Source organism: Cervus canadensis, chromosome 4, assembly GCF_019320065.1.
Source record: "Cervus canadensis isolate Bull #8, Minnesota chromosome 4, ASM1932006v1, whole genome shotgun sequence".
In the NCBI taxonomy this organism is placed as follows: domain Eukaryota; kingdom Metazoa; phylum Chordata; class Mammalia; order Artiodactyla; family Cervidae; genus Cervus; species Cervus canadensis.
The window spans coordinates 91263250-91289596 of NC_057389.1; the positions used below are offsets into that span (position 1 = coordinate 91263250).

Below are 26347 nucleotides of genomic sequence, written 5' to 3' on the forward strand. Positions count from 1 at the left end.
AATTCCACTTTTAGATATGTACCCTAAAAACCCTCACACACATGGACCAGGATATGTGTACGAGTGTTAATAGTAGTAAATAAGTCAATCTGATCATACCTAATTTAGGGTACAGTCATTCATTGAATTACAAGCAGTATGGAAAAAGGAATGACTGAAAATGTGGCCGAATCTTAGTACCAGTGTTGAGAGGGAGAAGGAAGTTTCAGATTACATTTATCATGAAATTCTTCTTTATAAAATTCAAAACAGAAAAACAATATGTTGGCGGGGCACAATATGTACAGGATAATGGTATGTTTACGAGAGAAAAAGCACTTTACAGTCTTAAGGTCTTTGAATTTGCATCTGTCTTGGGTAAACTCCCGCAGCTGGTGATGGACAAGGAGGCCTGGTGTGCTGCAGTTCATGGGGTCGCAAAGAGTCGGACACGACTGAGCGACTGAACTGAACTGAACTGAGGTAGGTGTTCCAGACAGGGAAACAGGCATAGAGAAGTTGTCAAAGCTCACGGTTGGCCTCCAGACCTTGAACCTTTGTGCGAGCTGGTGTCACCTGCCTGGGTGGGCCATGGGGTGATTGTCATCTCTCCATCTGGTTGAAAAGTCACCCCCCATTCTTCCCTGGGGCCCAGCCCACCTGGCTCCAGAGAGGCTCGGAGGCAGCACTGTCCTGGGCCTGATGCATCCGGCTGCAGCCAGCACTGGGCAGGGAAATACCTCTGAAGGAGTGCCAGCTGAAGAGCATTTCCACTGTCTCCTTCCTCCTGGGTCTGGAGGGCCACAATGAGCCCACAGCCCCGGCCAGGCCCAGCCCGGTGGCTGAAGTGGACAGCTGTGTCCAGAAGCAGGGCAGCCAGGTAGGCGGCTTCCTGGGACCCAGGGTCTTCTATTAGGTACTCCTCCAGGCCATCAAGCAGCAAGAGTGAGGGGGCTGGTCCACGGGCCTCATGGGCAGAGCACAGAAGCCGGAGGAGCTCACGGGTTGAGGGTGGGTACTGGAAGCGGATCTTCTAGAAAGGGAAAAAGGAAAGGGCCAGATTCAGCACAGGAAGTCGGGCTTACAGTTAGAGCAGTCCTGCTTCCTTGCATATTCCCGCCGACGAGTCTCTCACCCACTAGACCTCTGGTTCCAGCGTGAAGCAGCTCAGAGGGATCGAATATTCTTCCGTTCACCAACCCCTCACCCTCGTTGTTTTCTTATCCTGCACTCGTCACTGCCCTGTATTATTAAGGACAAGGTATGCCTTTCTGCCAAATCTTTAGGGCAATCTTTCCACGGAAAACCTGCCCGTAGCGTCCAACTCCACCACGGACTAATGTTTAGCTCCGCCCCTGACTCCACCCCTTGGGACGCAAATTTGTGGATCCCGCTCCCTCACTGAACGGTTTCTCATTCCATCTTAAAAAGACTTCATACAGTTCCATCCCCAACTCGTCCATATTCCTTCCCACAATGTCGCTTCGTCTCCGCCATTGGTCTGTCTCCGCCTGTCACTCAATGCCCCATTCGCCCCGCTACGGGCTGGTCCACCTCTGGTCCCACCCCTCCCTACTTGTAATCGCAGCGGTTCGAGCGCCGGTCCAGTCCTGCGGGGCAGGCTTTGAAGGGGCCTCCGGGTCAGGAAGAGGACCGGGCCTCGGCCTTCCCCTGCCGCCTCCAGGGCCGCCGCGAATAGCAGCGCTGTCTTTCCAGAGCCTGGACCGCCGAGCAGCAGCAAAGGCGGTTCGGCCTCAGCTGTGTTCTTTCCGGGGCCCGCCGCGCTTCCCAAGTTTAGCACTCGCCTCAGCGTCTCCGCCATTTGCCGCGTACTTCTGTTCAATCGGCGGCCGGTGCCTGCCCTTAATCCCGCCCAGGGCGGGCTCTCATTGGTTACAGTGCACTTAGCTTCTCCATTAGTCCAAAAATCTGTTCCTCAAAGTTAAATCGACGTTTCGTAGCTCCTCCCCTGGTGAAGGGGCAAATAACCTAGTTTGAGCAACAAATGGAGGCGTTTCAGGGCAATAAGGCCCTCTTGTAAGTGAGTCCGCTAGCGGAAGCACCACGAATACTATTATTGTGAACTAAGCAGCTAATCAGACAATATAAGGGTTGAGAGTTGGAGGGAACAGGCCCTAATCATGGACACATTACTTAAAGTCTCTGAGGCTCAGCTTTGCCCACCTGTAAAGTGGAGCACATGGTATCTCAGGAATATAGTGATGAACGTGTGTGCGCGCGCACGTGTTTCTGCTGATGTTTCCTAATGACAATGAAGGGGAGAGGTGGATAAGCTATGTGCTTGTCTCTCTCTGCGCTTGAATGCTTGCACAAATGTGTGTGTTTGGGGTTGCAAGCTTGAGGATATTTATGTGCAAAATATCCATCAGACAGCAAAGGAGTGTCTTTGAGGGTCTGTGAGAAGAGTCTCTGCTGGCTTCCTCATTGGCCTGGGGGCTTCTTGAGTCCTGCTTAGGGTACAGTGAGAGGCAGGACCATAGAACAAAAAAAAAAAAAAAAGAGAGAGAGAGGAGGCAAAGATGCAGACGCTGGGAGACTGAGGGAAAGCCGCAGCAGGACCTTCTTTGTCATATTCACTTCAGTATCTCCAGCGCCCAGACAGTGCTTAGGGCATTGCAGAGTCTCAAAAGGCTTGTTAAAGGAATGAATAAAGAAAGGCAGGATAGATTGGAAACTGGGAGAGAAGGAAGAACAAGGTGAATGACCAAGTTAGCACTGGTTGGATATCTTCGCACAGACTTCTCCCCAGAGCTGCCACTCACAGCCCTGTTGCCCTGGCAACTCTGTCTCCTGGTAACTTCAAAGTGGTGCCGTTGCCAGGAGACCCAGGGGCAGGGCGGAACTGAGATTTCCAGGGCGCTCTCTCTCCCTCTGGGGCCAGAAAAGAGCTTCACAACATCCCTCAATACACCCACTCACACAGACAGGCACCCCCACACTCCTACACACACACACACACACACACACACACACACACACAGGGCATCTCTGCATATATTTCACTTTCAGAATCCCCACCACCCACATGGTCACAATCATATCCTGACACAAAGCACCCCATACATACTCTTTCTCGCATTCATGCCCCCACACCCTTTCTCTTGCAAGCACACCAGAACACAGTCTGATACAACCATTCCTTTGCCGCCACACACACACACACACACATGAGGCACACTGTTACCTCGTCCTGTCAAATGCACCACCTCATCGCCTGATTCACCTCGCTTTGCAACACTCTAAACACACAAGCACCTGTATCACACAGTTCCACATAGTTTTAAACACCGGACCATGCTGAACACAGCCCCATTTCAAGTCCTTTGCACTTGCTGTTCCATTTCCTAGAGCATTCAGCTCCCAGATATCTATCCCTTGTTTTTTCCATTCTATTCAGGTCTCTACTCAAATATCACTCACTTTTCCTGACTACCTGTGTAAAATCACACCCCTCCTCACTCTTTCACTGCTTCTTCACCTTTATTTTCTTTTCAAATACTTATCACTTCCAACCGTATGTACTTATCTTATTGCCTCTCTCCCCACTAGAATGTCAGCTCAATCGGGGTAGAGTCCCTCTTTCTTTCACTGCTGGATCTCCGGCTCCTAGAACAGCACCTGACATAGGATAGGTGCTCCTGAATGCATATACTGGCAGAGATGCAGACGTTAGGTGTATCTCTCATACATACACTACTTCTTTCCCTTGCTTCTTGGGACCCCATCTTCATGTCCTGACAGAAGGACTTTACCTTACAGGGACTCCCTAGAGGAGGCAGAACCAAAGGGTAAGGTGGACAGCTCAGGGTCAGTCTGTGTTCCTCCCTAGTTTGTTGGTATCCTCAACAACAATAATAAATTGTTGATAAATTTATTCATTTAGCAAACACTTATTGAGCGTGTATGTTGTTCCTGACCCTGTTCTAGGAGGCACACAGACTCAGCAGTGAACAGAGAACAACATCTCTGTCTTAGTGGAACTGACATCTTAGTGAGGGAGGTGATAATGGCCACCAGGCATCATGAAGAGTTTAAATAGTCTATGAGCAGATGATAAGTCTGTATTTAAAAAAATTTTTAAAAGAGGTTTGCACAGGGAAAGAAAGGGAAGGGACAATTGTTTGGTTTTTGCAATTTTGAATAGGATGGTAGGGGCAGGCCTCCCTGAGAAGGTAACACTTGAAGAAAGGCTCCTAGGAGGTGAGGGAGCGAATCATGCAAGTATGTGGGGGAAGAGCATTCCGGGGGGAGGCATCTGCAAGTGCAAAGGGCTGGAGGCACTGGGAGAACTTTGGCTTTTACACAGAGTGCCACGGAGAGCCCAGGGCGCGTTTGGACACAGGAGGGTCATGGTCTGACTTACATTACAAAAAGGAGCTGTTTTGGTCAAGTTGAGGATAAGATGCAGTGGGTCATGTGGAGAAGCCTTTTGAATAAGCAGGAACATCTTTATCTGGATTTTCTACCTAAGATTATCCACCCTGTAATGGGGGTGGGCAAGGCCAGGGCTGCAGTCTCCACCCTCTCTAGCCGGTCCAGACACTGTGCCCGGCAGCCCCAACCTGACCTTTTCTTGGCCTGCCCTTAACATCAGGACCATGGACAGCGCCAACTGGTTTGTTCGTAGAATGCTGTCCGTTGTGCTGAAACTTTGCTTCTCTGCTGGGCCCCATGGAGGCAGCTGTGCTACGGGGCTCAGGGGAAGGCAAGCCCTGGAAATAGATACTCCATGCGGTGAAGTAGGGGGCTACATGATCCTATCCCTCCTCTGCTTTCAGCACTCTCATGCGTCCATCTCATTTCTTGCAATGCAGAATCAACCACACCCCACTCCTCCAGGTACACTTCCTTTCCCTTCTATTTCCCCGTCGCTTGATCTGCTCCAGTCGCTCAGGTCTCCCCACTGTTCCCTGGACAAAGCCGGCACGTTGTCACTGCAGGGCCTTCATTCTTGCTGTCCCCTCTGCCTGGAACACTCCCCCACTCCACACTGCGGTTATTTGCAGGGCTCTCGTCTCTCCCTCCCTCCACACCACATCTCCAGTGCCAACTCCTCAGAAATAGCTTCCCTGGACACTCTCTTTAAATTGCAAACCGTGTCCTCATTCCAAAGTTGTCCCATTGTCTTCTCTAGCTTGAGTTTTCTGTTTATTCCTTATCAATATCTTACATATCAACGATACCAATTTCTGGCCCAAATTCTTGATCCTGCAGTTTGAAATTTAGATTTTTTCAGATTTTCAAAAGGCACTATGGTGTAAATACGAGGTACTGATTAACACCCCTAGTTGGACCTGGGGTAACATTCTAAATCAAACACTATACTTTATCTGCAATGAAACATAAGAATATTCACATTAAGTTAAACAAAACCTATAATGACCTTATGTCAGTTCAGGTCAGGTTTTGCCACAAATGAGCTATGAGGATAATTTTGGTTTCCAGACCTTCTTGAAATTGGGAATTGTAGTTTTGTGGCTAACTTATTTATGTTGTTTATTGTTTCTCTGGTGTTAGAATGTGAGCTCCATGAAGGCAGGGTTTTGTGTCTGTTCTGCTTAGTACTGCAGCCCCTTTGCCTGACAAAGCAGCACTTGGCACGCATGGGGGTGGGGTGGGCTGTGCTCCACAATGTTTTTTGGCTGAATAAATGGATGGATGAATGAATAAATGTGAAAGGAAAGCAGACTTCCCTTCCCTGGTTTTTGAATGACTCCGTGCCCTGAATGGCCTGTCTGAAGTCTCTTGAAACCACAGCGTGTTTGTGTGTGGGGGGGGAGCTGTATGTGGCTCCCTGTCCTTCTACCTTCCCCAGTCTCTGCTGGGCCCTCAGGGATTGGTTCTCAGCACAACCTCATAATCAAAACCCCTGCTCAAATCCACGTAGTCAGGGATTCAGCGTGGAGGTTCCTACTGCCCTCATCATCCCCTTGTATTAGGACTTCTATGGTCGCCTCACCCTATTCCCTGTACCCTCAGCACCCTGGCCATGGTCAGAAACAGGCCAGTCACCTAAGGAAGACAGTCACATGAGGCCCCTCACAGTATGTTTGTGTGCCTTACATGTGGCTTGCAGGGCTGTTTGCATTTGACAAATGAAGAATCGAGGGCACAGAGAGGTTAATTAACTTTCCTGAGGTCACAGAGAGGTTAATTAACTTTCCTGAGGTCACACACCCAGGAAATGCTGAGCCTGGTTTAAAGCAAAGTCATGGACCCTACAGCCCCATGCTGCCTCTCCACTATCTCCCTGTGACTATACACTCACACCCAGCCTCACTGACACCTCCTACACCCAACATTAAAGTCCTTCACCCCTGCCACCTGGAGGAGGAAGGCAGGTGGCCAAACTTCTGTTACAAACAGGTCTTTATTAAAGATGAGGAGGGGGTGTGAAAGGGGGGCAGTGTCTCCCCTGCCCACTGCCTTTGGCTGCCGGGGATGGGGAGCCCTCTTTGCTCCACCCATGCCTCTATGATGGCACATCTGTATGAGGCTGAGGCATGGGGGGGCAGTATGAAGAACAGGGGTGGTTCTAAGGAAGAAAAAAACAACTCCCTTCCCACAGCCCTAATAAATAACAGAAGGGTTTGGAGTGACCTGGGCACAGGCAAGGGGGAATGCAGCACCCTGAACCCCAAAACCTCTGAAATGGGGTAAGCCCTGCACAAGTTGGGAGTTAGGAGAGACTGGGTGAGAGATTGCACATGGGGGAGGGGCTGAGAGAGGAAGGGGTACCCCCAAGGACCCTGCTATGGGGGAGCCTGCCCCCGACCCTCCAGCTGGACTCTGATTCTGAGGAGAGAGCACCCTCTCCTTTGCACATGCTTAGACATGGGCGGTCCCCCATTGACTGGAATCATACCCACCCACCTTGAGAGTCTGAGAACCAAGGACTCCTATTTGTTGTTCAGAGGCTGAACACTGACTAGAGTTGCCCTCTTGCCTGAGGTGTCTAAAAATAGGGGATTCTCCTATTGGCTGGAGTAAACTCCTTTTGGCTAGGATTCTGAGAACTGGGAAGCCCCCATTGGCTGGGCAATGGCCAATGGGATCAGGCTTTGGCCCTTAAAAGGGCAATCCTAGGAGGCAAGGACCCACCTCCCAATTATGCCCACTTGGATGTCCCAGAGGGCAAGAGACAGGGGGTCCCCTCCATGTCCTTCCAGCCATCCTCTGATGTCTGGGCCTGGCTGGCCTGGGGACAAGGGCTTTGGCACTCACACAGCACACGCACACACACGCGTGGCAGGGAAGAAATGGGGACTGGGCAGATTCTGGGTGGGTGTCAGGCCTCACAGCAGGTGGTCGCGGCTGGCAAACAGGTAAGGGCTGAAGTTGTCCCGGTGGAAGGGGGAGGGATAGAGTCCACTAAGGGTGTATAGGTCCCGCAGCAGGGGTGTGGGCAGCAGCAGCTTCCGGCCACGGCCACCACCCCCGCCCGGCCCCCCAGGCCCAGGGGAAGAGGGCGAGGGGCCCTGGCTGGGGGTTGGTGCTGGCAGGGGCAGAGGCAGAGGCAGGGGAGTCGGCTCAGACCTCAATCGAGGGCGGGGCACACGGGGCGATGAACACATGGCTGGAGCCCTGGAGGACACGCAGTTGGGGATCAGGTGGCCACGGCGGGCGCAGTTCTGCGGCTCTAGGGATCAGGAATCAGAAGTCAAGGGATTAGAAAGCTTGGGAGGGGCCACAAGAGCACAGTGACACCTCTGTGGCAGTGACAGCCATCTGGAAGTCCCCCCATTTATCCTCCCACCCCTTTGATACTCACTGGATGGGGTGAGCCGTGCCGGTGTCGAATGCGGCCTGCAGCCCTCGGGTTCCTGAGACAAAGAGGCAGAGGGGAGGGGCTAGTGGCCCCCTGGGCACCGCTGGCCACAGCCACAAGGGGCTCAAAGTGCATAGAACCCAGTGGAACAGATAATGAGTTTTCAGGATTAATCATGTCTCCTTGGGAGGGAGAGGACACACCCTTCCATTCTGTGGGACAGCCTCCCCCCGGACCCAGGTCCACAGAGATGAGTTATACCTCTACCTCTCCATGACCCTGAGACCCCCCCACCGCCTGCCCGACTTCCTCCCTCCTTGGTCCCCCCTCCACCCACCACCCTCTCCAGCCGGGAGCAGCCCCCGGCCCCCCTTACCTGGGCCACACTTAACTTTTCGAGGGGGCTGTCCATGGTGGGGGCTTGGCTCAGGTCCTCCCAAGGGGAGAGCCTTCGGCCAGAGGGTGGCCGGCTCTGGAAGTTGTGCACAACACAGGTGACCTATCGACAGAGAAAAGGGGTGTGCTGAGGCCTGAGGCCAATAAGGGAGATTACTATTCCCATTTGTCAGATAAGGAAACTGAGGCTTAGGTTTTCAAGAACAGCTAACACTTTTATGGTGCCTATAATGTGCCAAACACTGCTGTTTCCACTTTACTAAGAGATAGGTGCCGTTATTACTTATTCCACACGGGGAGGCAAGTGACGCTGAGTTGTGTAACAGGATCTAATCCTGTCTTTATTTAAACCTTTGGTATTTTGGACAATGTGGGTTTTTGCATTAATCCTGATTTGGAAAAATATTTTATTAGAATATTATTTATCTTGGGACTTCCTTGGTGGCCCAGTAGTTAAGACTCTGTGTTTCCACTGCAGGGAACACAGGCTCAATCCCTGGTCAGGGAACTAAGATCCTGCATGCCATGTGTCTCCCCAAAAATTATTTTTAATAAATAAAATAAAATTTATCATGATTATTTTTAATTATTATTTATAATATTTTTATTGATCTTGAGTGTTTTGGCATCCCCCTTAGTTGGTGTACTCAAGCAAGTGCCTCACTTGCCTTACCCGGGTCCCAAACCTGTTATCCCATTTCACAGATGAGAATGTCCCAGCTAGGTAAGGCTAAGGGACACAAGGTCACACAGAGTCCACACCCTTCATCCTCACGCAGTCCTGCCTCGGGTCAGGGATGGAAGGCAAGGGGGCTCACCAGAAAGGTGGCGATCGCTGCCCCTGTCAGGAAGCCAGCCAGCACGTCCGACCAGTGGTTGCGGTACTCGGCCACGCGGACCACGCCCACCAGGAAAGCAGGGCACAGCAGGGCCAGGCAGAGTGAGGGTTTGACCAGGCGGGAGCCCTTCACGCGGAACACGAGTGTCACGTACATCTGTGGGAGCCAGGCAGGTCAGAGGTCACACGGCAGCAGCAGTTCCCAAACTCATGTGGACAATACATTCAGGGAAGGTGGTGAGGTCTGAACCCTGAGGAGCCGCACTGGGGCTGGAGGCACTGGCCAGGGGCTCCAAGGAACACAGCCAGGGGGACTGGAGTTCAGGGGATGGAGTCATGGACCCCCAGTGGGCCTTTGCAGGGAACGGGGTGTAGCCTGAACGCCAAAGAGCAGTAGATAGGGTCTGGGGCCCCAGGTCTCCGGGAGACCAATCACAGATGGTGAAAGATACTTGCTGGCTGAGGGTGTAGCCACAAAATCAGAGGTTGGAGTCAGGCCCAAGTGACAAGTGCTGTCAGGAGCTCCAGGAGGTGGAGGCCCCAAACACCTGGGGACCACTAACAGGGTTAGAAGCATAGTCCCCAACGCCAGAAAAAGGAGTCAGAGCAACAGTGGGTGCGACCAGGGAAAAGCAGGGGACAAGAATCAGGAAGTTTCAGCGAAACTGACTCAGGAGTATGGCCAGACCAATAAAAGGTGATGTCAAAGTGGGGGACAAGGGCTCCAGGGGACAGAGTTGAAAGCCCACCTAGTCACCCAGCCAATAACCAGGACCTGTGACATTCCTGGGACTTGGCTAGGCTTCCCTGGACAGAGTCTATAGAGCTGAGCCAACAGCCTTCTTCGGATGTGGGGTTAGTGGGTCTGGAGGCGTGGCCAAACACCAAGGGATGGCTCTTGACTCAAGATGGGGGCGTGACCAGACTCCAAGGGGTGGAGTCATAGCCTCCGCCCTAGGGGCGGAGTCACAGAGACGCAGGGCGTGGCCTCACTCCGGGAGGGATTGGAGGTCCCAGTCCACAGGGTCTCCTGACCACTGGCCGCCCCCAACTGCCTTGCCTCCATTTCCGGGCTCACCGCTGTGTAGGTGACGGCATAGGCGCAAAGGGCAGCGTCCTTGCAGGGGAAGGCGCGGCGGGCAGCAGCCACCAGGCTGGGACTGCCGGCGCAGGCACCCTGGTCAGTGACGAAACGGTCGGGCCCTGGCCGGTCCGGTGAGGGTGGCGGGCAGCCTAGGGCCGTGTAGTTGGGGCGGCACACGGACAGGAAGTGAGGCGTGGGATTGCCGGTCACCACCTGCCCCGCGTTAGCGAAGATGGTCGTGGTGAAGAGGCCAAAAGAGTAGACCCCTGGGGTAGGATGAGAGAGGGGGTTCATGCCAGGGCCCAGCAGTTGTTCTCCTGTGAGCCCCCTTAAGGTCCATCTGGGTCCCTGTCTCCTTGTTCCTGTGACTGACATGAAAACACACCTCGGACTCCCCCTAGCACCATATTCCATAACAGTTGGGCCATAGTCCCTTAGGATGTCATTCTGAGCCTCCTCTACCTGCCCCTGTTCTTGCTATTACTGAGCTGCTCATTTTTCTCCTGGAGGATCTTCAGCCCTCTGCCCCAGGGACCACCATTTCGGGTGAGCTCTGCCCTTCTACCCCAAGGCCACCAACTGTGGCTGAGACCATATTTAGAGCACTGCCAGGGATCTCAGCCCACTGCCCCAAGGACCTCCTGTGGTTTTCTGCCTGAGATTCTCCTTGTGGCAATTTGGGGCCCTCCTCTTAGAGTTGCCATCATGGTTGGCTTAGGGCACGCCCATATCTCTAGAACCTCCCTAGGCCTGCCCTCAGCCCAAATTCCTCTTGCCCCATGAAGTCACCATCATGGACATTCTAGGGCCCTTTTCCCCCTGGAATTCTTATTATGGCTGAGCCTGGCCCATCTCCCTTTTGCACAGCTGACCCCTGACCAAGTCACTCACCCAGGAAGCGGACCAGCCTCCGCAGCGGGGGGCTGAAGCGGCAGCAGGCCCCGGACACGATGGTGCTCTCCCCAATGATGGGGACGGCTGAGGGTGGTGCAGGGAAAAAGGCACGCGCCAGCTCCCCAAGCAGGATCTGTGGGCAAGACCAAGGTGTGGTCTTCTTGGCCTTCAAACCCAGTCCTCCGCCCACCACCCCCTGGCCCTCCTGCCTCCTGGAAGGCCCTTCCCATTGTCTGAGCCGGGTTACCACCAGTCTCACCGTGAGGGTGGGCCCAGCAGTGACCAGGGCGTAGATGAGGGCTGGGGGTGCTCTGCTGGTAGCCTCAGGCCCTGGGTAGGGCTTGGCATAGGTACTATCATAGCAGAAGAAGCCCTGGGTGTGCACAGGGAACGTGTCTGTGAACTCCAGGCGGTAGGCAAGCAGGACCACGATGCCCAGCAGTACCGACTGCCGTCCAGTCAGGGTAGGGAGAGAGATTGACAGAGAAGAGAGAGGAAAGAAAGGGTCAGGTCTGAGTCAGAGCCATGGAGACAGAGACACAGAGACGGAGAAAGAGACAAGGAGGAGAGATACAGACAGAGATGAAGAGGAGAGGGTAGAGAGAACAGACTGGGAAGAGGGAGAAAGAACAGGGCCAAGGCACAGAAAGTAAGTGTGGTGGAGAGACAGAGCAACAGAGAAAGAAAACTACTGGTAGAAATATTGGGTTGGCCAAAAAAAGTCATTTGGGTTTCTCCATAATGAATTTTTTGCACCAACCCAACACGAGCAGCCACAACAGGTGTAACTCTTACTGTGGGCTGGGTGTCATACTAAACCTTTTTCTAGAATTAATCCATTTTATTTTCATAACAGCCCTAAGAGAGAGGGAGGGATGCCAATTGTGCCCATTTGCAGATGAGGAAACTGAGGCTTGGGAAGGCATGTGAGGTGCCCAGAGTTCCACAGTAAGGATGGGCAGAGGTGGGTTGGAACCTCAGGGAGTGCCACTTCAGAAGGTGCCTCCTCCCTCTTGAGGGTCTGGGCCAGGGAGGAACTGTGCTCCTCACCTCCACGAAGACAAAGCAGGGGATGATGGAAAAACTCCTCTTCAGCTGAGGTCTCCCTCCCGCCATGGTGATGGCTGGGCCTGTGGAGATGCAGAGGGAATGGGACCGCCAGGGGCGGGGCCTAGAGGGAGCCTCAGGTTATCTGTTCTTCGAGTCTTCTGGCCACACCCTGGCACCCATCCCTGGCCCTTGCAACTACACTTGGCCCCACCCCCTAAGCCTTCGGGCCACAGTCTGTTCCCCCATCCCTGGCTCTTCCAGCTACAGCCAAGGAGCCCCGGCCTCGCCCCCATGAGCCTTCTGGCCACGCCTCCACATGACCAGGTCTTTCCCCCGTCCCAGCTTATTAGAGGCACCTGCCTCCACCGATACAAGCTGCTCAGCTCAGCCTCTGCTAGGGCCTCCACTGATTCTAGAGTGGTCCCCCACAGCCTGCACAGGAGATTCTGGCCCCATACCTTGTAGGGGGGCCTGTCTCCCTTAGCATATGGGAACCCTCCCCTTGGCCTTCAGCAGAGAGTTATCCTGCTTAAAGGGAACCCCTCTTTTACAAAGAAGGTTCCTCACCCCCACTAGTTTTTAGGAGACCCCCATACTCTTCCCCCACGTGCTTTACAGGAAGCCCCGTGCTCCTTGTTACCCACCTCCACCAGGCCCCTCCCCCCAAACCACTTCCCCCAGAGCCCACAGGGGCCTCCCTCTCCTGTCCCCATGGGCTGTGCCTGACTGGTTTGGGCTGATGGCCAGGCCCTCCCTCTCTCCCAGCTGCCTCTCCCTCTCTCCTTCCTTCCCCCTCCTCCCAGCCCGTCTGCCTCCCTGTATTATGAGAGAGGGCTATCTCCCCCTCCACCCACGCACCCCCCCCTCCCGCCCCAGTCTAACCTCAGTCAGTCCCCAGCACTGAGAGGCCAACACAGTCACACCTGCTTGACCCATTCTCCCAGCCAGACCTCACCTGTGATCCGGCCCTATGGCTTCCCGCAGGCTGCTGCCACGCCCACAGACTCACAGCCGCTCCTGGCAGCCAGCAGGGCAGGGATGGTCACCCCCATTGCCCAGATGAGGAAACTGAGGCCCAGACAGGCAGGGGTAGGCACTCTGGGTCCAGTGCCCCATCCACGTGGCGTGCTCTGCAACGTTACACGTGAGGTGAGGGTCACACCAGAGATCCCAGAGGCCCGAGGTGCCTACCCAGCCATGGCCCCCTTACTCTCACAGAGACACAGACACACATCGGCACCCCGCCCAGAGTACACAACTCAGCCAAAGCTTCCATCCCAACCACCCCCCCAACACACACACACACACACACACACACATCCAGTCGAACAGCATTCGTTCATCCCACCAACAAGGATGAAGGGCCTGCTAGGTTCCAGGCAATGCACTGGGTGTCAGCCTTGTGATGAACAAGATGGGCTCGCTCATTCAGACAGGTGCCCAACACCCACTACACACAACAGCACACTCACACAGCACGGTGTGCACACGGCCTGTCACAGACACCCACGCAGATCAAACAAATCCCCTGCCCCCAACACATAGTCACTGGGACACAACAGGAGGTCCTTCACACACCTCATGGCCCCACATACAGCCCCACTCCACCCCCATCAGGGACAGAGACTCAAGGCTGCCAAAACACTCAAGAGTCACATCAAAAAAAGTCACCACACACGGGGTGGGGGTGGGGGTCACAGAACTGGTCACAGCGTCACGCCCCCAATTACAAGGCACAGAATGACACATATTAAGTCTTGGGTCCACCTTGACAGCCACAGAAGAGCCCTGCCATCCACAGCCACATCCACACGGCCACACAAGGGCACATACGTGGACTGTGGCATAGGCTTGCACACAGACACGTAAGAAAGGCACACGATCAGCCACATAATAATGGACCCCCACACACCATCAGAAAAAAACACACAACAGCCACACAATGACAATCACATGCATACAACCGTACAGACACCGAGACAGCCACACAATCACTGTGAGAACAGTCACACGGCCACTCAAAGGGGGCCACAGCAACACGACCACCACACAGTCACCATCAGAGTGATACCCACGGCGACAATCACACAAAGACAGCCACGGGAGACACAGTCACACAGCCACCACACGGACACCCCTGATGCCACACACACACGGACACATAACGACAACCACCCAGTCACCGTCCGCCTCACCGGGGTCCTGTCCCCATCCACCCCTCCCCTAGCTGGGTCCCCAGGCCTCAGCTGGCAGCCTCCCCTCCCCCTCCCCGCGCTGGACCCGCAGGGGACCCGACCCACACGAACGGAACCCTGGCCAGACAGACACAACGAGGGCCGGAAGCCGGCGAGAAGAGGTACAGGCGGCGCCCCGAGGCCCTCCCCCTCACCGGGTCGACACTACCGCCGCCTGAGCCCTGGCTCCACCTAGACGGCCCCGGCGCGGCGGGACGGACAGACAAACCGACCGCCAGCCAGCGGGCGAACGCGGAGATGGAGACGCGGTCGGCCGGCCCGGCCGCGCCGCGCAGTCTCCGCGCCGGAGGGAGGGGCGGGGCCTCCGGGACATCATTTGCATAACCCGTGAGGCGGGGCCTCGCGATGTCACATTAGCGTGATCGGGGCGGGGCCCCACTTGCTTTTGGGGGCGATCCAAGAGGGAACGAAGACGAGGTTAAGAGGTGGGTGCTGGTGGATGCTGAGAGGAAGAGGGTGGGAAGACGAGACCCTCCCTCTCTAAGCCTCAGTTTCCCCATTTGGCGGTAGGGACAGCAGGCAGGATCGCCAGAGTACCCCAGAAAGGAAGACTGGTGGCTAGTGGGGAAGAGACTGGTCACTCAATATCTGGACAGACTGACTTCTGACCTGTCATATACTAAATCCAGCCTCACACCGTCCCCTGACTCTAGACCCACATATCCTGTTCAGCCCCTTGGTCTCCACATCTTGCCCAAGACTGGGTAGTAAATTGAAGGGGTCACTCGCAGGCCCAGGAAGAAGCAGGAGCAACAGTTCACAGGCGGAGGAGGGTCTCAGCTAGTTTATTTTCTTTCTGGAGGAGTCTTCAAGGGAGAGCAGTCCCAGCTGCTCAGGCTGTGGAGAGAGAGGGTGGGTCAGAACCTGGCTTGGTCCAAGGGACCCCAGGCGTGGAGGTCAGGAAGCAGATATCCAGGTTGGGAGTTGGGGGTGGTGCCCAGACTCTGGGATTCCAGGGCAGGCCAGAAGGGGAAGGGAAAGGTGGGTTGGGGAGGGGAGGATCCGCACCAGGTGGGAAGGAGCTGTGGCTCTTGCTGAGCAGTAGCTGGGGAGGGCCCTGGTCCGTGTCTGAGTCCGAGTCCCAGCAGGGGAGAGGAGGGCTCAGGCATCTGTGTCCCTTATAGCCTGCAGGAGGGACATGTGCGATTCTATCATGAAACCTGAATGTGACCCTTGAGTGGTCTGTGAATATGAGCCCAGTACCCTTGATATAATGTGATCCTCGATCATGTCCCTTGAATGTGACCCAACATGACCCCAAACTATGATCTCAATCGATGACACATGAATTTTACCCCATTCGTGTGTGTGTGTGTGTGTGTGTGTGCGCGCTAAGTTGCTTCAGTCATGCCCGACTCTGTGCAACCCTATGGACTGTAGCCTGCCAGGCTCCTCTGCCCTTGGAATTCTCCAGGCAAGAATACTGGAGTGGGTTGCCATGCCCTCCTGCAGCGGACCTTCCCGACCCAAGGACCCAACCCATGTCTCTTATGTCTCCTGCACTGGCAGGCAGGTTCTTTACCACTAGTGCCAGTTGGGGAGTCCCAAATTTTATCCCACTGACCCTTAAAAAAGATCAGTGGAGAAAAAAAAAAAGATCAGTGACCCTGAGTCACCCTTGGATGAAACCTCCAGGGACTCTCTAATGTCACTCCAGAACATTATTTAATATGACCACAGAATAAGACCCAACAGACGACTTCCCTGATGGTCCAGTGGCTAAGAATCTGCCTGCCAATGCAGGGGATATGGGTTCCATCCTTGGCTTGGGAAGATCCCACATGCCATGGGGCAACTAAGCCCATGTACCACATCTGCTGATCCTGTGCTCTGGAGTGCCCATGCTACATCTACTGAGCCCATGAGACCTAGAGCCCATGCTCTGCAACACGAGAAACCACCTCAATAAGAAGCCCATGCACAGCAACAAGAGAGTAACCCCTGCTGCCACAATTTGAGAAAGCCTGCGCGCAGCCATGAAGACCCAACATAGTCAAAAATAAATAAATAAATAACGGGGGGAACCCCAACAGATGTGACCCCCAAATATGGCTTCTGAACGTGACCTCCATGTGTGAAGCTGGAGAATGATCTCCACCCCCAACCCTGGAGTGCTGCTCAGCCCCCCTCACCCCTGAGGTTTGCGGCCCTGGGGCGGCCCCCTGAGGATATGGCGAGGCCATCAAAGGAGTTCTGCAGCACATGCACAGCGGACCTGTGGGAAGATGGCGATCTGTGGGCCCTCCAGGGAACTCTGGACTGCTCCAGGGCTGGGGCAGGGGGACTGTGGTGGGGGAGGGGTGGAGATGAGTCCCAGGAGGAGAGGGAGACCTGGACTCAGGTGGGTTCCAGGTTCTGGTGGTCACTGTTCGATCTGATTGGGAGGAGAGGGCAGGGCAGATGAAGGTCAGGGGTCAGAGGTTACAGTGGGAGCTCATCACCATATGTCACCCAGCTCCTTTTGGAGGTTATCCCTCCAGGAACCACTGCATCCTGGTGGCAACTCCTCAGTCTCTAGCCAGTTGGCTGTCTCGTACCCTTGCTGCTTCATCTTGGTCAGGACCTGAGGTCAGGAAGGGATGGGGAAACAATAATAATAATAATAATGGTGAAAGGTGTGATATAGCATTTATTACAAACCAGGATGCCTTTAAAGAGCTTATCACTCAGTTAATGCAGCTACTCAGTCAGGCAGGGCTATGTTGTTACATCCAATATACAGATGAAGAAACTGAGGCTCAAGGAGCGAAAGTGACTTGATCACAATCACATAGCAGTAAGTAGCAAAACTGAGATTTGAACCCAAGCCTTCTGGCTGCAGTATGATGGTAGAGGCCAGCAGAGATCCCCATACCCCAACGCACACAAGGTTCCCCTCCCACCCCACGCTGCTCTGCTCACCTTGCGGCACTTCACCTGTGTCTTCTGCATCTTCTGGATGTTCACCAGGTTCTCCGTGATCTCCTGTTCCTGTGCCTCTGTAGGGGGAGGGGACTTAAACGGGCCAAAGCTGTAGAAGGACCTCCACCCTGCCCTCCCGGCCATGGGCTTTGGGCACTCACGGAGTTTCTGATAAATGAAGGTCACCTCCTCTCGTACCAGCTCCAGCTCCTCCCATAGGAACTTCTTGCTGAGGAGACAGGGCAGCCTCTGGCCTCCCGTATCCTGGCCTCCTGCTTTCCCATTTGCCCAGCTGCCTCCCCCAAGCCACTTCCACCTTCCATGTTTCCATCTGTTCAACTACCATCCCCCAGAGGCTTGTCCACTCCCCCCACCTGCCTACCCACCTTTCCCCTTCTACTACTATTCCCCCACCTCCTACCCCTCCCCTACGGCCACCCCTCCTCCCCTTCTGACCTTCAGCCTCCTATTCCCTCAGGCCCCCATTTCCTGGCTTCCAGTTCCCCATCTGGCACCCTTGACCTCCCATACCCCGACTCTGCCCCTTCTCCACCACCTCTCCCCTCCAGTTTCCCATCTCACCCATGCCAGCTTTCTGATCCCCTGAGCTCCCTTCCCATCCCCGTCTCCCCTTCCTCTGGCCTCCCAGTTTCCCACACAGCCCCACTGCCTCCTGCCTCCTCCATCCCCTCCTCTTGTCCCCCAGGGTTCCATGGCCCTCCAGACTCCCTTACTCATTTCCCCTCCCATTTCCCCCATCCCACCTGTGGCCCCTTCTCCCTGGCCTCCCTTCTTTCCTGAAGCAACCTCCAGGCAACCCTCCCGGCAACACCCACCTGTCCCGGATCTCCTGGGCCAGCAGCTGCAGGCAGCGGGTGGTGCGGGCCCACTGCACCTCCTCGTTGTCATGCAGGGTCTTCTGCAGCCCCTGAAGGCCTTGAGCCAGGGCCTCATACAGCTCCTGCCGTCCCTCCACCACATCCCACTTGTGCCCCTCCTTGTCTCCCTGGTGGCTCGCGGGGCCCAGCACCTCTACAGAGATGGTGGGAACTTGCCTGAGCCCCACCCACAGCCCTGAGCCTAGCTTGGAACACAGCTTGCCCTAACCCTCACCAGACCCTGGCCTGAGACCCAAACTCATCCAATTTTTCCCACCCCAGCCTGACCTGGCTGACCTTGACAGGGCCAGCCTCCAGCCTTACCTCGACCCTTGGCCAGTTCTCACCTTCCAGCTGTTGGATCTTGATTTGCTGCAGGCAGCTCTCCTTCTCCAACAGGGTCACTGAGTGGTTTAGGAACTCGAAAGCCTGGGCCAAGAGGTCAGGCCTAGGGGTAGGAGCAGGGGTGAAGTGGGAGGGGATGGAGACAATTGCTGAGGGTGGGGCCGAGGTGGCTCACCTTGGTCTGGGCCTGTAACTGACACTTGAGTGACTCCAGTTCACATCTCAGAAGCTTCTGGCAGTCAGGAATCATTGTGGTGGACTTAACTGTGAGCAGAGGTGAGGGTCAGCCAAGGCTGGGAAGGGTGCAGGTGGGGGCAAGGTCAGGGCAGAGGTCAGTAGAGGTTCAGGGTAGGGGGGTGAGACAGGGGACAAGGTAAGGAGCTGGGGTAGGCTGAGGCAGAGGGAGAAGGAGTAGGGGTCAAGGTCAGAGACAAGGATGAAGGGCAAGTTCAGGGGCAAGGGTCAGCTGATGATGGGACAGGGATGAATGGGCAGCAATGGTGCAGGTCCAGTGAGGAAGGGGCAGAAGGTGGAGGTAGGAACTGGTGGGTCTTCTACCCAGTCTTGTTGGGTGGAAGATTCTCACCTTTGGTTTTGGAACAGCTGGTCTCCAAGGGCTTCTAGAGAAGGGGGACATGAGGGCAGTAGAAATTTACCCCTGGGCTGCATCCTTGCTCACCCTAACCCAGGGTGTGGGGGTTAGACATGATTTGGGTCTGCTGAGTTCTGGGTGTCCTAGACCCCCGAGGGCAGGCAAAGCTGCCTCCAGGCATATGCATGCACCCCCAACCCCACCTCACCTCTGCCCCAGCCTGAACACGCTCAGAAGTGCATCTTTGTGGCAGGCATGGGGGGTGCCCCTGAGAACACACAGCTTCAGAGCCCTCACTCCGGCTTGGACTCAGGTAATGGCCCTCTTCTTTAGGGGCAAACGGCATCAACAACGTCTGCAAGGAGCACCAGCAACCCCTGATGCACAACCACACACGGTCATCGAAACACAACCATAGACACGCAACCTCAGACACAGAGATGCATGCTAAGTCATAAGACCCAGCACATACTCACACCCATCTCAGACATACAAGCACAGTCACAGACACACAGGCAGTCACACCCAGAGACAATCACAGACAGAACCTCATTAAGACACATAACAGGCTTCCCCAGTGCTCAGACGATCAAGAATCTGCCTGCAATGCAGGAGACCTGGGTTCGATCCCTGGGTCGGGAAGATCCCCTGGAGAAAGCAATGCTAACCCACTCCAGTATTCTTGCCTGGAGAATCGCATGGACACAGGAGCCTGGTGGGCTACAGTCCATGGGGTAACAAAGAGTCAGACAGGACTGAGCAACTAATACTTTCACTTTCACAAGACACACAATGGGGCATCCACTCCATTCATTCAAGTCATTTTTAGTGCAGGCCTGGCTGAGCACTGGGCGCTGTTCTGGGTGCTGAAGACATAGGGCGTGAGGGTTCTCAAGAACTCTCTGCCCCACAGCCCCCACCCAAAGCCCTGCAGTAGTAGACTGAGGTGTGGCAGGAAGGGGTTTCCCAGGTGGGTAGACCTTAGTGTTGCTGTTATGGCTCTTCGGAAGATCCTGGTCATTACACGGCTCCTGTGAGTCTGAGCAAGGGGTGGAGGGAGACCCATGTGACTGACACCCTGTGTCTCTCCCTGGCCTCCAGGCTTCAGCTGTCACTGTGTTTTCAGGTGCAGTCGGCTGTGAGGTCTCTGGCTCTGGGTTCTTGGACCAGTGAAATGTATATTCCGAGGTCTTTTCTGAGGAAGTGCCTGGGAAGAGGGATGGGTGGTGAAGGTTTCCTGAGAGCCAGCCCACAGCATGCCAGTCCCCCAGCCCCAGGCTAGTCCCTCAACGAACCACAGCACTTGTCACACTTCTTGTGAGCAGGCGAACACGAACCACAGCACTTGTCACACTTCTTGTGAGCAGGCGAACACGAACCACAGCACTTGTCACACTTCTTGTGAGCAGGCGAACATGAACCACAGCACTTGTCACACTTCTTGTGAGCAGGCGAACACGAACCACAGCACTTGTCACACTTCTTGTGAGCAGGAGAACACACGTTGGAGGATGAGGGAAGTGAGCGGTAGCAAGGCACGGAGTACTCAGGGTCCAGGGGTAGACCAGCCAGAAGAGGGTTGCTTTGAGTAGGGGGGACAGAGGGCTGCACTGAGACCAGCTCCTGGGTCCTGACAGCCCCAGGCCCTCCCTGACACCCCAGAGTGGCCGCAGCCCTCAACACAGGCTTCTTAGTTATGGTAGGAGCCAAAGCTGGGTGAAAGATGATCCTAGCCCCAGGGGTTGGACTGGACAGTGAGAAGAACCCAGAAGTTCCTACAGAAGGAACTGAGGTCTGAGATAAGCCTAAAAGGAAAAAAAAAAAGATCTTAACACTGGCCCTAAAGGAAGGACATCCCTGGCAGGAAACAGCATGTGCCAAAGCTTAGAGGTCTGTCTGTGCTCCCAATGCAGGGAGTCGAGGTTCAATCTCTGGTCAGGGGGCCTGGATTTGATCCCTGGTCAGAAAACTAGATCCCACAAGCCCACAACTAAAGATCCCAAATGATGCAACTAAGATCCAGTGCAATTAAGTAAATATATATATATTTTTTAAAAAGCTTGGAGATCTGGAACCAGGTGCTCTGTGCTGATAAAGTCAGGGTGGCTGGAGGCAGAGGTCCAGGAGGAAGCAGCAGGAGGTTGACAGGACAGCTCAAACAAGTCAGGGCAAGCCAAGCAGGGGAGTTGGGAACTGGCTCCGCAGTAAATGAGAGCCATAGAATGTGAGAAAGAGGGGCACAGCATATCCACTTAACAAACGTTAGCTGAACTGAGACCCAGGCCTGCACTAGGTAAGGCTGGGAACAGGAAAGGGCTCATTTCTGGGTCTCACATACATACCCCCTGCCCTTCCAGTGTAGTGAGGGCTGGCACAGCTGGAGAAACCTGGGACAGGTCTGCCTGGAAAAACCTCCAGGTGACGGGCATCTTGCCATGGATCACACTCAGCCAGAAAGGCCACAGTATAGGGCTTTCTCTTCTTTTGTCCTTTCTGGACCCTCTGGTATCCTTCCCCTAGCCCAGTCCTCCTAGAAGACTCCTATATACCCTTAAAACCTTACTCAGTATCACCTCTGTAAAATCTTCCTTAATCCCTTTTTAAGCTCATATTTTCTGAACATTTTGCTGAGTGCTGGGCACCACCATAAGCTCTCACTGGGTTTTCACACCCACCCTAATAACTTGTAAGAGTTATTATTCTTCCTGAACTATTCTAAGCTACCTCTTCAAAAGTTACTGCCTCAGGGAGGTCCTCACTGCCAGAAGCAGTACAGCATGATGATTTTTTTTTTTTTTTCATGATGATGATTAAGCAAGGAGACCCTCCAGTTGGATGGCCAGTGTTCAAATCCTAGTTTTGTCCCCTGTGTGATGTTGGGATAATTATGAAACCTCTCCAAGCCTCAGTGTCCCCAACTATAAAAATGGGATATCATACTACCTACTTTACTGGGTTGTTGTGATTAAGTAAATTAATCCATACCAGTGCCTGATACACAATAACGGGAACTCAGTGTTTGTCTTTGAAAATTACACTGAGGACTTAGTACTTTGGAATCATAGGAGCCCTGGGAGAGGAAAAGGCAGGATGCATTTCTGAGTGACAATTGCAGGCAGGACATCAGGTCGATTCCTCACCCCAACCCGCCTCCAACATCACCTGTTTCTCCCTCGGTCACTCCCGATAGAATTCTCGGAGGAAGGGGGCGGGGTCATTTGCCTGGGCCCCGCCCCCGGGGCCTTGAATCCTGCGCCCGCCAGGCTTCCGACCCCCTTCCACCCCCACCTACCACATACCACCTGCTCATGCTCTCCCATCGGGGACCGCGAAGCCAGTCCCGAGCTGTGACGCTGAAATTTGATCCCGTGGGGACACCATCCCATTAAAACGCGAGGAGCCCAAAGGTAGAGTCACAGAGAGGGGTGTGGCTGACAGTTTAGCTCCGCCCCCGCCGATGCAGCCGAAGGCTTCATTGGCGCCTTTCCGCTTCCGCAGATCCTAGGATCCGCGGTGTAATTGGATGAGAGTCCGAAGACTGGGCGGGATCTCAGGCTTGGTTTCCGCTCATCGATTGGTCAATATTTAAGAGGGCGGTACAGGAGATACAGATCTCCGATCCGATTGGCTTCTGGCTTAGCTGGGAGGCGGGACGAATCCTTGGTCCCACGAGCGGAGGTAGCTGAGGAGGTCCGCGGGCTACCCCGGAGCGCGGGAGTGAGGTACTGAGCCCAGCAAGCCTGACACCCTAGATCCAGCCCGGGACTCCTGGGTGCTGCGGGTCGAGGTCCGGGTCCACTGGTGGGGTCGGTGTCCTCCGAATGAGATTTGGGGTTTCCCAGGATTAGAACGCGTCTCTGGGAGGTGCTTCGGGAATGTTCTTAGCGATATCTGGCATCCTGTCATGAAAGGAGTGGTCTTTGATGTTAGAAGTGGGTCCCTGGAGTGATATTTGGGAGTCACTGGGGTGATCTCTAAATATCTAGGGCTGCAAGCTTGAGCTGCTGAAGCTGAAATTTGGGGGTCTCAGAGGTGGCATGGATGTTGGGGTCCAGAGACCCTAAGATCTTGGGGGCTGACATTTGGAGAGGTAGGGTCGGGCATGTCACAACTGTTTTGGGTCTTCCCCACCCCATTCCTGGGCTTCTATCCAGGTATCTCTGCTGGATAGACCATGACCCTGGCCTTGTGCAGGCTCACAGGGTCTGAAGGCCACAGGGCAAAGATAAATCTCTGACTTACCTGGTGCCTCCTTCTCAGGATTGAAAATGGAGGAAGGCGGGAATCCAGGAAGCTTGACTAAAGTGGTCCACCTCCTGGTCTTGTCAGGGGCCTGGGGCATGCAAATGTGGGTGACCTTCATCTCAGGTAAGGATCGTCGGCCTGGACACCATGGATGCCCGTGGTGGGGACAGGGATGAGAGAGGGTCCTTGGACGTGTCCTAAAACTGGCCCCTGCACCCCACAGGCTTTGTGCTTTTCCGAGGCCTTCCCCGACATACCTTCGGTCTGGTGCAGAGCAAACTCTTCCCTTTCTACTTTCACATCTCCATGGGCTGTGCCTTCGTCAACCTCTGCATCTTGGCTTCACAGTGTGCCTGGGCTCAGCTCACATTCTGGGAGGCCAGCCAGGTATGCGGGCTTGGGCTCCACTACCCTCTGGACATTCATTCCCAGGACCACACTGAGCACCTATGATACCTTTGTGACAATTAAAACAAAACCCCCCAAACCACCCCGCCTTCCTGGTGTACACAAAGTTGGGCTTTGGATACCCTTGAGCAGTGCACAGCCTGCACAACCATCCCCAGCAGCCCTGTCTATTCCCCCAGGGTCTGTCTGCTGCCTGTTGCTCCCTGTCCTCCCCGACTGGGCCTGCAGCCAAGCTGCAGTGACTCAGCTGGGCTGAGGCACTGACCCCAGCTCATTGTTTAAAAACTAGCCTGACTGGGGATTTACAGTCCCCCACCCCCATCCCCGGAGAAGGAAATGGCATCCACTCCAATATTCTTGCCTGGGAAATCCCATGGACAGAGGAGCCTGGTGGGCTACAGCCCATGGGGTTGCAAAAGAGTCGGACAGGACTTAGCGACCAAACAACGGCAATAACAACCCCCATCCACACATTTTACCCAGCCACAAGGCAAGGAACCATCTCTGTGTCTCATGTTTCTCTATCCTGCCCTCCCCTGACCCCATTATGTCCCTCAGATGTGGGCCGGTAAGGCCTGAAAGGGGTTTCGATAACCTCATAGACACATGAGGGATTATGGGTAACTGGAACTTCGGGGGGCTTTAATTCTTTCCCTGTGGGCCCAATGTCAGCTTCTAGGCACTAGGCTGGGGCCACAAAGGAGATAGGCCCTGTCTTAGGCTCTTTGGGGGAAATGAGGGGACAGTTACCATGGTGCTCTGTCCCAACTCAGGGAAGAGAGGCTCTGCCCATCCTTAGTTCTGGGGAACAGTTGGGTAGGAGACAGGCTGTGTTCTGGAAAGTTCCCATCAGTGTATCAGAAGAGAAGCAGCTCAGGAATTTGGGGGAGAGAGGAGACAGTGGTGGAGCCTTTCCTTAGGAACTGAGGGTCTCAGGGTATGAGAGCTGGAGCTCTGTTTGGGTTTGGGGATGGAGTGGGGAGGTCTGGCTTTGACCCGATCCTGTCTCCCATTCCCCTCTGGCCTTTGAGGATGCACAAGGATATGCCCTGGGGCCCCTCCTGCCTCCCAGGCGTGGCTCACCTTGTCCTCCCGCTGCCCCACCAGCTCTTCTTGCTGCTCCTGAGCCTCACACTGGCCACCATCAATGCCCGCTGGCTGGAGTCCCGCACCACGGCTGCCATGTGGGCCCTGCAGACTGTGGAGAAGGAGCGGGGACTGGGCGGGGAGGTGCCGGGCAGTCACCAGGGCTCGGACCCCTACCACCAGCTGCGGGGTCAGGACCCCAAGTACAGCGCCCTCCGCCAGCAGTTCTTCCGCTACCACGGCCTGTCCTCCCTTTGCAATCTGGGCTGCCTCCTGAGCAATGGGCTTCATCTGGCAGGCCTCGCCCTGGCCCTCCATAACCTCTAGCTCCCACTGACTCTCTGTCTCTGCTGGGGCCCCAGAAGTCAATAAACGCTTCTTTGGAAATGACTGCCGTCATCTTTCTTCAACTGGGAAGCAAGGAAGGGGTGGGGCAGGCAAGGGTTGTTGTTGCTGTTGTTTAGTCACTCAGTCGTGTCCTACTCTTTTGCGACCCCGTGGACTGTAGCCCACCAGGCTCCTCTGTCCATGGGATTTCCCAGGCAAAGAATGCTGGAGTGGGTTGTCGTTTCCTTCTCCAGGGGATCTTCTCAACCCAAGGATTGAACCTGCATCTCCTGCCTTGGTAGGTTGACTCTTTACCACTGAGCCACCAGGGAAGCCCTTGTAGGCAAGGATAGAGCTGAGGAATTCTGTTTTCCCATTCACATGGCATACTAATTCAGAGTGTAGGATGTTGCAGCCCCTAAGCTCGTCCTACAATGGTGCCACTTTTGAGCACCTGCTGTGTGCCAGGCATGGTGCTAACCATTACACATATCATGTATTATGGTAACAACAGTTGGTACTGATCCCTAGAGGACAATTGTATTTTTTCACCTCACTGACATTGGGAATGGCCATGTGACTTGCTTTGGCCAATGAAATGTGAGCAACATCACTTTTGAGAAGAAGTATACAAGCCAGTGCCTAATTCACCACATCTTCCCCTGTTTGCAATGATCAGTGTGAGGGAGAAGCAAACCTTGGATATAAGGGTGGGACAAAGGGAGAAGGTAGCACTGACCTATATAAAATATCTATATAAAATAGATAGCTGGTGAAGAGTTGCTACATAACACAGGGAGCTCCTCCTGGCACTCTGTGATACCTAGAGGGGTGGACTAGGGGAGGGGAGGGAGGCTCAAGAGGGAGGTGATGTATGTAACCATGGCTGATTTGGGGTGTTGTATGGCAGAAACCAGAGCCTGGTGGGCTGCTGTCTATGGGGTCGCACAGAGTCGGACACGACTGAAGCGACTTGGCAGCAGCAGCACGGCAGAAACCAACACAACATCATAAAGCAATTTTTCTCCAATTTGAAAAAACAAAAGGAAGCAAACCTTGGATGCTGGGTGCCATGGTGACTGTGAGGCTGCTTGTTACTGAGCATGTACCAGCACTTCCTGACTGACACACATCTCAGTTCATCCACACTAGCCCTTGGAGGTGGCTAACATTGTTCCCAGAGGCAACAGGGGCTCAGTGAAGTTCAGCAAGTGGCTTCAGGTGCAGTTGTTTGAATTAGGACCCCAGCAAAGCCTGAACTTTAAAATTTTTTGATTTAA

General features: G+C 54.4%; 4 protein-coding genes across 11 annotated transcripts; 1 reads left to right on the forward strand and 3 right to left on the reverse strand.

Annotated features, from left to right (window-relative positions):
* Positions 1–215: 215 nt before the first annotated feature.
* SWSAP1 (SWIM-type zinc finger 7 associated protein 1) lies at positions 216–1814 on the reverse strand. Its single transcript, XM_043466554.1, has 2 exons — positions 1556–1814; positions 216–1012 (listed from the first exon to the last, which is right to left on the reverse strand). The coding sequence occupies exons 1-2, from the start codon at positions 1799–1801 to the stop codon at positions 509–511; spliced, it is 750 nt and encodes a 249-aa protein (XP_043322489.1). The 5' UTR covers positions 1802–1814; the 3' UTR covers positions 216–508.
* Positions 1815–6351: 4537 nt separating this feature from the next.
* On the reverse strand, positions 6352–14592 carry PLPPR2 (phospholipid phosphatase related 2). Of its 5 annotated transcripts, none has more exons than XM_043466559.1 (10): positions 14420–14592; positions 12986–13160; positions 12031–12110; positions 11240–11428; positions 10978–11113; positions 10081–10352; positions 8983–9159; positions 8161–8267; positions 7772–7823; positions 6352–7639 (listed from the first exon to the last, which is right to left on the reverse strand). In XM_043466559.1, the coding sequence occupies exons 3-10, from the start codon at positions 12094–12096 to the stop codon at positions 7607–7609; spliced, it is 1032 nt and encodes a 343-aa protein (XP_043322494.1). In that variant the 5' UTR covers positions 12097–12110; positions 12986–13160; positions 14420–14592; the 3' UTR covers positions 6352–7606. The 5 variants fall into 5 exon arrangements, with proteins under 5 accessions (XP_043322494.1, XP_043322490.1, XP_043322491.1 ...); XM_043466555.1 differs by having other exon boundaries at positions 8145–8267; positions 14420–14591; XM_043466556.1 differs by having other exon boundaries at positions 8145–8267; positions 12031–12151; positions 14420–14591.
* Positions 14593–14987: 395 nt separating this feature from the next.
* On the reverse strand, positions 14988–22501 carry CCDC159 (coiled-coil domain containing 159). Its single transcript, XM_043466560.1, has 14 exons — positions 22301–22501; positions 20297–20583; positions 19982–20208; positions 19210–19356; positions 18996–19029; positions 18585–18673; positions 18412–18493; positions 18023–18218; positions 17348–17415; positions 17187–17263; positions 16727–16848; positions 16418–16500; positions 15294–15410; positions 14988–15122 (listed from the first exon to the last, which is right to left on the reverse strand). The coding sequence occupies exons 1-14, from the start codon at positions 22309–22311 to the stop codon at positions 15118–15120; spliced, it is 1545 nt and encodes a 514-aa protein (XP_043322495.1). The 5' UTR covers positions 22312–22501; the 3' UTR covers positions 14988–15117.
* A 106-nt stretch (positions 22502–22607) lies between these two features.
* On the forward strand, positions 22608–25130 carry TMEM205 (transmembrane protein 205). Of its 4 annotated transcripts, none has more exons than XM_043466563.1 (4): positions 22608–22723; positions 23262–23369; positions 23470–23633; positions 24762–25130. In XM_043466563.1, the coding sequence occupies exons 2-4, from the start codon at positions 23270–23272 to the stop codon at positions 25065–25067; spliced, it is 570 nt and encodes a 189-aa protein (XP_043322498.1). In that variant the 5' UTR covers positions 22608–22723; positions 23262–23269; the 3' UTR covers positions 25068–25130. The 4 variants fall into 4 exon arrangements, with proteins under 4 accessions (XP_043322498.1, XP_043322499.1, XP_043322497.1 ...); XM_043466564.1 differs by having other exon boundaries at positions 22676–22788; XM_043466562.1 differs by having other exon boundaries at positions 22707–22807.
* Positions 25131–26347: the final 1217 nt, after the last annotated feature.